At 32.6% G+C, this 14,237-nt stretch overlaps 2 protein-coding genes across 2 annotated transcripts; both read left to right on the top strand.

Annotated features, from left to right (window-relative positions):
- Nucleotides 1–2,241: 2,241 nt before the first annotated feature.
- Nucleotides 2,242–7,412, top strand: LOC125655332 (uncharacterized). Its single transcript, XM_048885590.2, has 3 exons — nucleotides 2,242–2,397; nucleotides 2,799–3,017; nucleotides 7,167–7,412. Exons 1-3 carry the CDS (start codon nucleotides 2,289–2,291, stop codon nucleotides 7,340–7,342), a joined length of 504 nt encoding a protein of 167 aa, XP_048741547.2. The 5' UTR covers nucleotides 2,242–2,288; the 3' UTR covers nucleotides 7,343–7,412.
- A 2,701-nt stretch (nucleotides 7,413–10,113) lies between these two features.
- On the top strand, nucleotides 10,114–14,105 carry LOC125655331 (uncharacterized). The gene is made up of 3 exons (XM_048885589.2): nucleotides 10,114–10,287; nucleotides 10,512–10,730; nucleotides 13,854–14,105. The coding sequence occupies exons 1-3, from the start codon at nucleotides 10,176–10,178 to the stop codon at nucleotides 14,027–14,029; spliced, it is 507 nt and encodes a 168-aa protein (XP_048741546.2). The 5' UTR covers nucleotides 10,114–10,175; the 3' UTR covers nucleotides 14,030–14,105.
- Nucleotides 14,106–14,237: the final 132 nt, after the last annotated feature.

Below are 14,237 nucleotides of genomic sequence, written 5' to 3' on the forward strand. Positions count from 1 at the left end.
ATCATGATGTATACCTTTAATATTGCTACATGACTTTGCATGTATTCAAGTCTGACCCATTCAAGTTCTAATTCTAGGAATCACGTCCATAATCTGCTGTTTGTTGTATGGCAAGCAAGTCATGGAATTTCAGTGAATAGATTCCTTGTATACTGAAATTTAAGTAAATATATTTCATTCAATGAAGCTGAACTACCAACTATCAATTTGTGGTGATGGCAATGATCTCGATACCTGCAGAGGTGTCAATAATTCAATTTTCAATCAAGTTCACAAGTTATCAAATTATGTAGACAACAAGTATAACAGACATTATGATCACAGAAAAATGGTGATCAGGTAAGCTATATAGACTTGGTTAAAAGACCCGTGCTAAATCATTATATCCGATACATTTTTGCTGATAAGAAATATTCATTTGATTAAAAATTATGTTTGAAATTGTTCATCTTATGCAAAATTAACTAAAATAGATTCTTAAGGTCTTCATATTTGATGTGATAAAAATTAGCTAATGAAGAACACTTTTAATATGTATTTTCAACTATGTGGGCTGTGACTGGATTTTAAAAAATGTATCTATACTGGTTATAAGAAAATTAAAAGGATTTTGATATAGAATCAGGTGTCACAAATAGTGTTTCCTATTTTAATTATTATTCCATGGCTAAGAAATTCAAAAATCATTCATTTTGAATTTCCACTCTGATGACATCATGAACAACTATGTGGAATCAACATTTGTACTTTTCTCAAAAATCAGATACAAAAAAACTCATGAAAATTCATGGGACTTGTGAATTTTCATGGGATTGAAGCTGCTCATAAACCATGAGTCTGGGGTTTATCTTTAAAAAGCCCTAGTAACAACCCTGATGTGTTATGAAATTTGAACCTGCGATACATGTGTTAGATTAGAGTTGTGAGGATCAAGATACCCCAACATATCACCATATGGCATATGTCATTGACTTGTCTAAACAATGTGTAACTGTTGACCGACCAGGTTCAATAATCATGGGGTGGGGGTGGGGTTGTTGAATCATTCATTGAAATAACATGAAAAAAGAGCAATGATTCATTAGTTTCATTTTAGCTGATGTGTTTTGATTTTAGCCTGTGGAAGAAAAAGTTACTTCCAACCACTGGTTGGCAGAGGGAAAACAGAAGTGTTTCTAAAATGGCCTACATTTTAAAGTATAATATTTATACATAGTTTTCACCCCCCCCCCCCCCACACACACACACTGATACTATTTATTCATTAGTCGACAGCTTATTTATGGTACAAAGCAAAATAATGATTAAAATAAAGTATGGTGAAATTAGCTTAAGTAACCAATACATGTTTATGATTTATTCATACAAACTTACCTGCACCGCCACCCATAATGGCCATAGCATTTTTCCACAAGCATGTTGCTCATCCCGAATGTTAATCATATGTGCCCATATCCGGTTCGTATATCCAATACAACTGACCGAGTGATCTTGGAAAACACATATAGTATTCCACATCCACTCCAAAGAACTCTGATGATATGAAACAACCGAAAAATTCCAACGTGTGATTGTGAAAATAGACACAGGCGCAGGCGGGCCTCGCGTCGTGGATTTCCCGCAATGTGATTTGTTTAAGGAGCATAAATATCTAGCTACCGATTTCTTATAGCCATTCTCATAAACTGTCTTTGAAACTTCTTCACATGGAGTATTTGTCCATAAAGAAATGTTACAAAACGGCATCGTCTGTCTTCAAACCGCCAACTCGTATGACATGTTGTCATGTTTCCCCAAACAATCGTATCTTTAACATTAAAGAGTTAGCAAAGGGAGATAATAAAATCGTCAATCTGCTAGATCGTACGTAGCTTTTAAAAATCTGTAACTAATTTGTAAACATGTTTCCAAATGATGTTTGTTATTTCTTTTACTGTCCATACTATTGACTTTATGTATCTATTAACCTTTAATGACAGAGTGTCCGATAATTAATTTTTATGACCATTTTCATTAGTGCTCTTTATAAAGAAAATAACGGGAAAATATTTTTGAAACCGAATATCCTTTCAGCCGATTAAAAATCTTAAGAAGGATTCAAGGTGAAATTTTTTATTGGATCAAGTTCAAAACATGATTTTCTTCAAAATTAGCCATTTTTCAAGAGATTTTAAATTTATAGCTGTGCCACTTTTTTTTCATTCTGCATGATTCTTACGTGGACTGCTACTTTAAAACACCTCGAACAGCTTGACCGGCTAGCAGTCAAGACACAAACTCGGTCCACCATGATGGCGAATTGGATGTGTTGGTTGGTCTTTGCTGCCATCTTTTGCAGTTCAAATGGATACCTAACAATGGGTGGACACCCCAAAAATGAGAAGGAAAATTTTCGAGGTAAAGAATATACTGTTTTAATAATAATGATGATGATAATAATGCTAATGATAATAATAATAATAATACATTTAGGCAAGGTAGCACGATTTGTACAAAATTATCCCGGGAGCTTTTGAAAAAAAAAAGATATATGAATAGTGATAGTCTAACAACGGAGCGTACTTTATCACCTTTGTTGGTAATCTAGTTTTGACTAGAATAAATAATATCAAAGAGAATTCTTAGCATTAAGGGAGATGCATTTCAAGTTACATTTGTTACACTACACCTTTGTCTGTTAACAGTGATTCATCCATTGCGTTTAAAATGTACGCACTATATGGGTTCCATTTTGTTACATATCCATGTAGATCTACTGTCCAAAATCAAAACATTTTCATGTCTGTTTATATTTTCAGAGAAAGGAATTTGTAAAAATTACCCTCACCGCTTTAGAGCTCACCCCAAGTACTGCCACGCCTATTATGACTGTACTTCCACTTCCGGTCCTCGTTATAGGAGATGGGATAAGGGGTTCCGAGAATGTGTGTATCCGAAATGGTTTAATGCCAAGACCAGGAAGTGTGAATTATTTATCTACATAAAATGCGGTACAAGAAAGGAATTCAAATCAGGATGTAAGTATTGCAATGCACAATCTTGTTTATATTTCATTAATATTTTAAATCATCATGCAGCAACATCTTTTTTAATTTTGGCAAGGAAAGTTTTTCTTATTTCGTGGTATGGACATATCCAAGAATCTAAATCATCTGCCCCACCCCCAGAAAAACCTCATAAAATAAAGTTTTCATTTTTCTAAACAAAATTAACCCCACGAAAAAAGTGATTTTACGGTAATCATGTCAACTGACAGTAAACCAAACCTGAGCTGGGTTTGACTAAACTATCTGAAGGTCTGTCATACATGTAAGATACATCATTAGATTTCACAGTACTGTTTCACAAACCAGCAGTATCTTAACTTTAAGAAATCTTAGACAGATCTTAGAACGTTGTTATACTCGTTGCATTGTAGAATATCGTGCCTTTTTATTATATTTTAACTGCATGAGTGAATTTAAATGCTATATGAAAGATTAAAATGTATAAAAATATAAAGTTGAAATATTACAATGTTAGTTATTTATCATGATATAATGTATTTATAAGATTTAATACACTGTACTTTTTTCTAAATGATGTGATTTCCCCGTTATCTCGTATTTTCAAAATTTACACTCGGTTTGTGTACAATATGATTATAGAAATTGTGACAGAAAGTCAAAGTATTGGATGATGTTTTTATAAAATTATGAAATTCTCATCTATTTTGTATTTCCTGTATCGTTCCACTCCTTCGAAAATATATATTTTAACTAATTTGAAATAATATTTAACAAAATAGCACACTGAATACAAAAAAGAAGATAGTTCATTGGGTGGGTAGGGGAAAGCAAAGACACAGGTAATACTTGTGCAGACTTATAACCAACGTCGCATTAATGGAAGATTTCTAACAATCATAAGTTTATCTTAAGATATGACATTTTTAAAAAAACAGATATGATATGATCTTGTACACGAGTTTACCTCTTTACGGTACAATGGAAATAGTGTTGTTGATTACTGTTTAGTTTCAAATTCCTTTGCCAATAATGTACATGATCACATACCAGTTCTTTCTGATCATGCAAAAATTACAATTCATATTATAAAATTGTTCATTTGAAGAAATTTAGATCTCTGTACTAATATGCCTTTTTCATATGTATGGAAGAAAATCTCTGAAATGCCGTTTTTAAAAGCATTTGATAGCTCAGGGGTTAAAGACAAAATGTTACGATTTTGATGAATGTGCAAAAAAAAAAAAAGGCATGTAATTCTATGGATTCAACCACAGATATTGATGAACTATTGTGAAACTTTAATAATGCATTGTATATTATATATTGCCTGTAAGCACTCACTAAAGATTAAATCAAGTAAGAAAACTAAACGCAATAAACCCCCTAATCATAAGAAATGGTATAACAAGGATCTTGTCCTTATGTGCTCAGAACGTATAAGGAAAAGCAAAATGTATTCAAACTTTCCGAGTGACCCAATTATAAGAGAGTCCTTCTTCAGATTCCGTAAGCTATATAATCGATGTTGCAAACAAAAATATAGGAACTTTAGACTAAAAATCATAAACAAGTTAGATTCCCTATATGAAAATGACCCAAATGCATATACTGGAAACTTTTGAAAGATTTGAAAGCAGAACAGCAAACAAATGAGCAATCTATTAAGATATCTAGTTAACAGTGGGCAAATCATTTTCCACACTATTCAGTATTGATAGCAAATGTAGTACTCAGAATAAATATTTTGAAGACCTCCTTGCTAAGTCAGAGAAATCTAAAAAAAACCATTTACTTCTTTAGACTATACAATTAAAGAAAACGAAGTCATTAATGCAATAAAACATCTTAAAAATAACAAAACAGCTGAATTGGATGGCATTAAAAATTAAATGTTAAAACCAGTGTACATCATATTTTACCATATATGCTAAAATTATTTAACATTTTCTTGTCCTCTGGCAAATACCCAGAGGCATCAAAAACAGGCTTCATTAAACAAATTCATAAGAAAGATAGTCCATATGACCCCTCAAATTATAGAGGAATAACAATAACTTCTTGGTTATCCAAAGTATTTAATAGCATACTGAATAGCAGGTTATAAAATTACTTTGACTTCAACAATATTATGAATAAGGTTCAAATTGGCTTTCAACCAAAAGCCAGAAATAGTGACCACATGTTTGTACTTAGAACTCTACTTAAAATATATGCAAATAATAAATCCAAACTGTATGTTTACTTCATTGGTTTTTCCAAAGCCTTTGACATTGTTTTACACTCTGCTTTATTACACAGGTTGCACCAACTAAACATAATGGGGCCATTTTATAAGGTCATTAAGAATATGTACACGGCAAACTCAATGATTATAAAACTTCAAAACAAACTTACTGAATCATTTGAATCTAAAGTGGGTGTTCAACAAGGACATAACTTAAGTCCAGATCTCTTTATTTAAAATATTAATCAATAATCTACCATCTTTATTTAATGATAATGATGATCCGGTTAAATTAGGTGACATTTCCCTAAAATGTCTATTGTATGCTGATGATTTAGTATTAATCTCTAAAACTGAAAGATGCATGAATAAGTTTGAGCGCTACTGTAAAAAATATTGTCTGTCTGTATATCTCAAGAAGACAAAAATTATTATATTTTGCAAAAGTGGTAAAAAAATCAGCTGATTTTTTTTTCTATAAAAATCAGATTATTGAACAAGTGTCATCATATAAATATCTAGAAATTGTTTTTTTTCCCTCTCATCAGGCTCATTCACAAATTGCCAGTTTGATCTCTGCAAAAGAGCCTTAAAAGCATATTTTGAATTAGTCAAATGTTTTGGAAATATTAAACCTAAAATGAATACCCTGAGATACTTATAAGATCATACTGTAAAACATGTACTGCTCTATACGTGAGCAATCTGGGAAACAATAAATACAGATTCAAGTTCTGTAAAACGCCCCAATTATTGTATGGAAAACTTCTCAAAATGTACTGTGAAAAAATGCACATAAAAGTTTTGAAATGTCCGTGTTTGCCCAACTATCTATTTTGTATTGCTTATAGGAGTTATGAGATTGATCACTGTTCTTTATCTTCACCTTGCATGTATTTGTGGTGAACATAAAAAAGCATCAAATCGAGCTATTGTTGGTGAACTTGGTCGATTCTTAAAGTATATTGATGTCATAAAAAGCTGTTTTAAATATTCACAAGTAATTTTAAATTCCAAAGTAAATTCCTTATTAAGAAATGCTGTACATGAAAACAATGTATCATATGATGATAACAAAGGCAGCTGGATCAGTAGCATTCATTATATTTTGAATAAGTTGGATATACAATACCTTATACGTAATAAAAATATTGTCTCAATTGTTACTAATAAGTTACACGAAAGATTTGAATATCAGTGGTGAATACACTCTCAGACAATGCAGACAAACAATTTGGTAACTTACGAACCTATGCATTATTCAAAACAAGATTCTGTAGAGAAAAATATTTTTCAGTAATTCGTAATCTTCATGTTTTGCAATGTTTCACAAATTGCAGAATCAGTTCTCACTCTTTGGCTATTGCAACTGGAGGTTACAGACAATCACATGTAAATGAGAGAAAATGTACTGTCTGCAAGTCTAACTGTGTAGTAGATGGATTTCATTTTGTATTTGACTGTATAGCATACCAACACCTAAGAAAACCATTCATAGAGTCCATGAACATTTTGTGCAAGAATTTTATAAACATGTGTAATAGACAACATTTATCTGGCTTATGACCAGCGAATGTAACAATATTATTGAAAACTTTGCCAATTAGATATATAGCTGTTCATTACTATCATGATTTATCGTTAGTTTTATTTTTTATCTATCTCTTGGATAATCACTCTTTTATGATTTATATATATGAACTTTGTATTCTTTGTATGCCCTCTGTGCCCAAAAATTGGAAATAAATTACTTACTTACTTACTTACTATGAAACAAAATTTGGTTTGAAAACAGATCTTAGTCGTAAGATAGTTTTGTGAAACTGGCTCCTGATAAATTAACTGAATTATGATAGAAAGGGAGAGGGGTAATGTGATACCAATGTAACAAACTACATTGTAGCTCAAAGACTTCTCTTGTGATTTTGTTTCAGGTGATTACTTTGAAAACCAATGCACTCTGTCGCATTGCATTCCGTGTTATGTGCGTATTCCGAGCTGTACAGGATTAAGGGACGGTATACACAGACTCAGATATGGATATAGACGGCGTTGGTTGATACATTGCTTCAAGGAAAGGCTGATGAACTTCTGGAACGGACGGAGATGAAGCTGAAATTCTCCTAACAATTGTAAACTAGTGCAATTGAAATGAATAAAGTACATACAAGCGTAACCATTTTAAATATTGTCTAAGTCATTGTCAGCAAATTTATTTACAGTCCTAGCAAAGGAAAATTTTCTGAGGTATACATGATGAATTGTATTGTGGATACAAGTCTTTCTGGGATAAGATGTTTGGGGATGATTAATTGGTAGTTTAACGTCTTGCTCGAGAAATTTTCACTCGCATGGAGACGTTGTCGTTGAAGGACTGTAAAAATTAGGCTTATGCTCGGCACTTACGGCCTTTGAGCAGGGAAGAATCTTTATCTTGCCACACCTGTTGTGACACGGGACCTCGATGTTTACGTTCTCATCCGAAGGTCCGTCTTATTTAGTCTCCTGTTACGACAAGCAAAGGGTACTGACGACCCTTTCTAACCCGGAAAAAAGACATACATGTAGTAGAACATATTTGGGAAAGGCAATTTGAAAAAATGCACAAAGTATCGATTGAGACTGCAACATGCTCGAAATCAGGCCATTCCTTCAGTTGTGTATACACAACAGAGTGTTGCTGTGTGATCAAAAACTTTGTCAAACCAGTTGCATGATTGTCAAATCAATGATATGACCAATGACGTGGTCAGATCAGTGATATGAGCAATTACTCGTTCATACCAAATGCATGCACAAAATGAACATTAATCAATCTAATAAATATCAAAAGGAATGCAAAATTAAGAATATGGCGAACACAGATCCCCGGACACACCAGAGGCAGGATCAGGTGTCTAGTAGGAGTGCGCATCCCCTGTTGACTGGTCATATCCGCTGTGAGATTCTATTTTAATCAGGTATACAGAGTAGTCCCTAGATAAAATCAGTATGTAAATAACGGCCTAACAGTTGGCATGAAACACGTCAGGCAGCAGTCAACCTAACGACAGATTGTATTTGCAAATGAGATCATAAAAGCGGAATAAAATTTGGGAAAAGTTAACCTTAAAAGAGAATGCGGAATCTCTTTAACTTCAGCTTCTTTGTCAGTAGCTTGCCTCAATTGAAAAATTGATCATATACAGAACATGCTCATATGTACATAGAATCAGCTGAGAGACATAAACACAATTGCAGGTAATGAAAAATTGCTACTTAAATATGGGAATTTGACAATGGAGAAGTTGAGGTCATCCTGTTAGTTATAAAGTTGAGTTATCAGTTTTGCCGTCAACATCTATGTTCAATAAAATATCCAAATATGAAGGAAATATTGAAGACTCTGTGGTTTCTTTTATCCGAGTTTTAGCACTGCATATACCTTTCTCTGGACAGTTATCTTTCCTACAATTTATTTTTTTTACTGTTTCAACATTACTTATGCCTTCCTCAAAACAGAGTTATATATCTTAGAACTGATCTTTATCAGCACATGCATAGCCAAAAAGAAATCAATAGATGTTCAATTTTGTTTTGGAAAAACGTGGATATGTTCTTCTTCCAGATGAGATACATGGAAATTCAGCATTAAATTGCTCCTTCTCAAGATCCCAGACCATGATGACGTCACAATATGAATATAATGGATGCAATTATGTGTATAATGAATAATATTAATCTGTTAGTTTATTTATTTCTAAAAAGATTTCTTTTGGAGACTTCTCTCAAGCAGCACCCCTACCCCCTAATTTATGGCGAACACTATTCTAATTATTGAGACGGCTACATGTATATATAGAGGTTCGAATTCACTTGACCAGTTTCTGTGATAAAATTCTTTTTATTAAGACTAATACATACTCGTACTTTATTAATCAAAGTGCTAGAATGCAGTCCTTAACAATTTGGATAACTCGTACGGAAAATTCCTGAATAATGTGTGCGAGGAAGGGGTCAACGTTAAGGAGAGAAAGAGCAGCAGTGTAATTATGGTTCCGTTAATATATTCTATCCTTTTCGGAAAAAAAAGAAATAGGATTTCAGGCTGTTTTGGCTATAATTCATTTTGTTGAAGTCATAAGTATGAAGAAATCCTAATTCTCACGGATTATATTACTACGGGCGACTTTCGATTATTCATTAAAATACATTTCATTCGATTACTAGATTCTACGTCTTTTTAGGGAGCAGTTAGGATTCATCATAACTAAACATATTCCATCGCTAAAGCGTTCACATTATAAATTTAACTCACCATACGGGTAGAAAGTACAAATGAATTGTATATATTACATTAAGAGCGTCTTTCATTCCTAAAATACCGGAATCGAATATATCCTTCTATTTTCTGAAAATTAAATTTTTCTGTTTGATGGCTTTTCTAATTCTCTTTTGTTTTCATGAGAAGCAACAACCATTTGGTTATTAACTAAGAATTTATGCAGTCCGTTGTAGCACTGGTCACGTAGTTGAAAATAAAATCGATAGTGTTGCACAGCACGTAGTAAATGTACATGTACGAATGACTGAACATTGATACGCTCGTATATTCATTTACCTTTCCAGAGTCAATTTTAAATGTATTTGATGACTGGAACATGAAATGATATATCTCTTGTACTATTATGATAATATACTAATCATTTAAGTTTGAGTTGGTACATGTTATTATAAACTTTCATTATTAAATACGTTTTGCATTTTATGATATGCTATAATACAAATTACAATGTTTGCAATTACGGATTCATACATCGTACGTTAGCATAGACTGTAATTAAACCAACATATGATCTAATGGAGTTGGTTATAATCACGCCATTGAGAAACGGGATACTCGGCATATTTAGTATTACGAACAGCTTGACCGACTAGCAGTCAAGACACAAACTCGGTCTACGATGATTGCGAATTGGATGTGTTGGTTAGCTTTTGCTGCCATCTTCTGCAGTTCAAATGGATTCCGAGATGAGATAAGCGTTCACCCAAAAAATGAAATGGAAAATTTTCGGGGTAAAGTATATATTGATTTCACTTTGAGTTTATATTGTTTAATTTCACGCTCGAGAATATTTCACTAACATGGAGAAGAATTTATTGATAATAATAATAATAATACTGTAATCGTATGATACGTGATTTGTCCACCATGTTTAAATGTATTCACTGTATGTGTTCTGTTTTGTTACACACACTGTCCAAAATCAAAGTATCTTTATTGGTGTTTATATTTTCAGAGAAAGGAATTTGTAAAAATTACTCTCACCGCTTTAGAGCTCACCCCAAGTACTGCCACGCCTATTATGACTGTACTTCCACTTCCGGTCCTCGCTATAGGAGATGGGATAAGGGGTTCCGAGAATGTGTGTATCCGAAATTGTTTAATGCCAAAACCAGGAAGTGTGAAATGTTTTTCTACGTAAAATGCGGTACAAGAAAGGAATATAAATCTGGATGTAAGTAGTGCAATGTACAATCTTGTTTATATTTCATTACAATTTTGGAGTTTTTGTAAAGAAAATCAAGACTTTTAGTGGAGGAATTGTTTGTTGATTTTCGTAGTAAGGACATACTTAAGAATCGGTACCGTCTGTCATTCCTCCCCCTCACAGAAAAAAAGAGATATCAAAACGAAGTCAACTTTTATCCTCAAAAAATCAAATTTCAATTGACATATTTATTTTCCTTAAACCACCGAATGATTCAACGGTAATCATGTTAATAGACAATAAACCAAACTTCTTTATTTCACAAAACTATCTTACAATCTGTCATGTGATAGATCATGAAACTTATAAAAATCTAGCTTATAATAATAATAAGATAAGACAGTATACCGTTTCACAAACCTATCTTAACTTCAAGAAATCTTATAGGACACATCTCGTGTTTTCAAAGTATAAAACAATTATATGCATTTTGTCTTCGTTATGCTTATAGAAATTAATTGTAATAGTTGGTTCGCCGAAATATTGCGATAATTAGCCACAATACGGACTTATATCTAAGGCTCAATTTCAAAAAGCCTAGTTAATTATTTAGGTAGTCACGTGATACAGTGACGTCATATGTAACCTTCGTTGATCAACTTGTTGTAAAAGAAGTGTTAGATATTTTTAAAACCTCGGGTTTTAGGGGCCTGATTTCATTACCATGGATAATATTTATTTTGATGTTGACAAATTTCCCGAGTCTTATATCTTTTAGCCACCAGTGCATACAAATAGCGAACCAAATGTAGCGAGGAAAGCCAAGTATGAAATTTGCATTTGCGAGTACTAGTAAATAAAGTTTACCTGGGATCGCTGTCTAAACACTATTTGGCAATGCTATTCCTTTAAACATCTGTAATCAGCGTTCTTTTTTCTAAAATAAACTTCAATTATTATTGAATTTATTTTTGGATAAGTTAGATAGGCCTAAATTATGATACGATGTATCATTGACAACTAGGCTTCGGCCTACTGTCACGGGTGGATTTCGAATTTTTTAAAGATGAAAATGATCAAATTTATAGTGAAAATCACAATACTTTTAAATTATTTTATTCACACAATTTTGTTAATCATTGTCATTATTATTTTTTAACCTACACGTTGTTAGGAAGTGGGAGCGCGGCGCACTGCTTTTGTTACTTACGCGTTCATTAAACAAAACAAAAAATGAAAGCATTATAATTAGATTCAAAGTTAGGAAATACAATATTTCATTATTTATAAATTTATCTTTATTTTGTTTTAAAACTACCAGTTGGTAGAAACTGCGAGCACAAGTTCTGCCTACTTGTATATGTTGTTTCAAGGTGAATGTCAGTTGGTGCGAATGTGCATTGAATTTGAAGAGCAGAACGGAAAGCATATGCTGTAGGCCTACATCTAACAGTGCTTAGCTTCGACAGAACCATTTTCTTTGTCCTAGTGCTTTTTTTTAAAGTACATAGACAAATGCTACAGGTTTGTTGTTTTTTTATGGCAAAGTCGTTGTGCCGATAAAAAATATTTACGTCTTTCCCCTCGAAAATTGAAAAAAAAAACATAGTCTAAATCTTCTCTACTGACAGCTAGTACAACCTTAAATGGAATAAAACATCCTAATGCAGTGGTATTTACAAGCCGTTAGCGTGATAATTTTTTTCATCAATTAAATCTAATCTGTTTATGAAATGCCTAACAACTATTTGCAAACCTTCTCGCTTGAGGTCGCATATGACGTCACAGATAATGGCGCGTAAAATATCGTAGAAAATATGCATATCGCTAGATTTGAATTTCATCGCTTTCAAACTCGAAAACTATGCTAACTGTTTCATTTAAAACATATGTAAAGTAGATTTAGGCATGGAATGAATTAATTTTGCTGAAAAAATTAAAAAGTTCAGAAACATGCGATGTGTTCTTTAAGATAAATCTCAGGCTGTTATTATATACTTTCAATTTCATCTCGTCTTTTTTCTTTAAAAGTTTGCGGGCATATATCACACGATATATGCCCGGAAACATTCCGGCCCGCAAACATTACGTCACAATCAAATTTCTACGCCGTTAATTTTCAAATTTTTCGTGTTTTTCATCTTTTACTCAGTTAAACCGATAAAGTTATTGTTAAAAATAAAATTATTGTTAGTTCTAAATGAAATTGAAAGTATATAATAAAAAGGTTATACACTTTGTGTGGGAAATATGACGACCTCGTTTTTTGTCGCGAACGGACCTCGCAAGCTCGGCCCGTCTACGCGCCAAAAAACCCGGTCGTCATATTTTCCCATACAAAGTCTATAACCTATAATTATTATCCTCGTTGCATTGTGAAATGGTATGCTTATTTTATTATCTTTTAACTACATTTGTAAATTCAAAGTATACTTGTATAGAAATATGAATAGGAAGTTCAAATGTTACGAATTTAGTCATTTGTAATGCTTTAATGTCTCTATAAATTTTTATATATTGTACCTCATTTCTGAATATTGTGATTTTACAATACGTTATTTTGTATTTACAAAAGCTACGCCCTGTTTGTGTACCATTGGATTGCAGAGATTGCGATACAAAATGAAAGTATTGAATAATGATTTATAGAACCATTTACACTAAATGTGAAATTCTGATATTATTTACATTTGTATCTAAAACTTCTCTCTCGTTCTACTTTTCCAAAAATAAATTTTGTTTTAGGTAATTTGAAATATAATTAAATAATGACAATAATAGGTTTGATGCGTTGCTTAATTGTTCGCTACGCCGCACTTGTTTTCATAAAACAAATAACATACTGAATATGAAAACAAAAATCAAAGACTAATACTTGCAGGTGCAAAATTATAACAAACGTTGTATTAATCGAATATTTCTAACAATCTTAAGATTAACTTGGAATATGACAGTTTTGTGAAACAGCTATATGATCTTGTAACACATATTGGTCTGAAGACAGATAGTAGTCGTGTGATAGTTTCCTGGAACTGGATCCTGATAAATCAACTAAATTATGAGAAAGAAAAAATAGAAGGAAAATGTGATACCAATGTAACAAAGTGCAGTGTAGGTCAAACTCCTATTAGGCTTGTGATTTTGCTTCAGGTGATTACTTTGAAAACCAATGCCTGAGGTTGCAATGTATTCCGTGCTATGAGCGTTATCCAAGTTGTATAGGATTAAAGGACGGTGTATTCGAACACCCACATAGGAAAGGCAGTCGCTGGTTGATACATTGCTTCAGGGAAAGAGTGATGAACGTCTGGTATGGACGGAAGTGAAGCTGAAATTCTCCGTACAATTGTAGACAAGTACAATGAATAAAAATAAAGCACATGCAAGTGTAATCATGTTAAATCTTGTCTTTCTCATTCATTTCTAGTATTCATAGCCAAGGAAACTGTTGTGAGATATACATGATGACTTGTATTCTTTTTCTTGGGATAAGACGGCTGGGGATGATTACTTGGTTGTATATTGTTAACAGAA

Source organism: Ostrea edulis, chromosome 7, assembly GCF_947568905.1.
Source record: "Ostrea edulis chromosome 7, xbOstEdul1.1, whole genome shotgun sequence".
Classification (NCBI taxonomy): domain Eukaryota; kingdom Metazoa; phylum Mollusca; class Bivalvia; order Ostreida; family Ostreidae; genus Ostrea; species Ostrea edulis.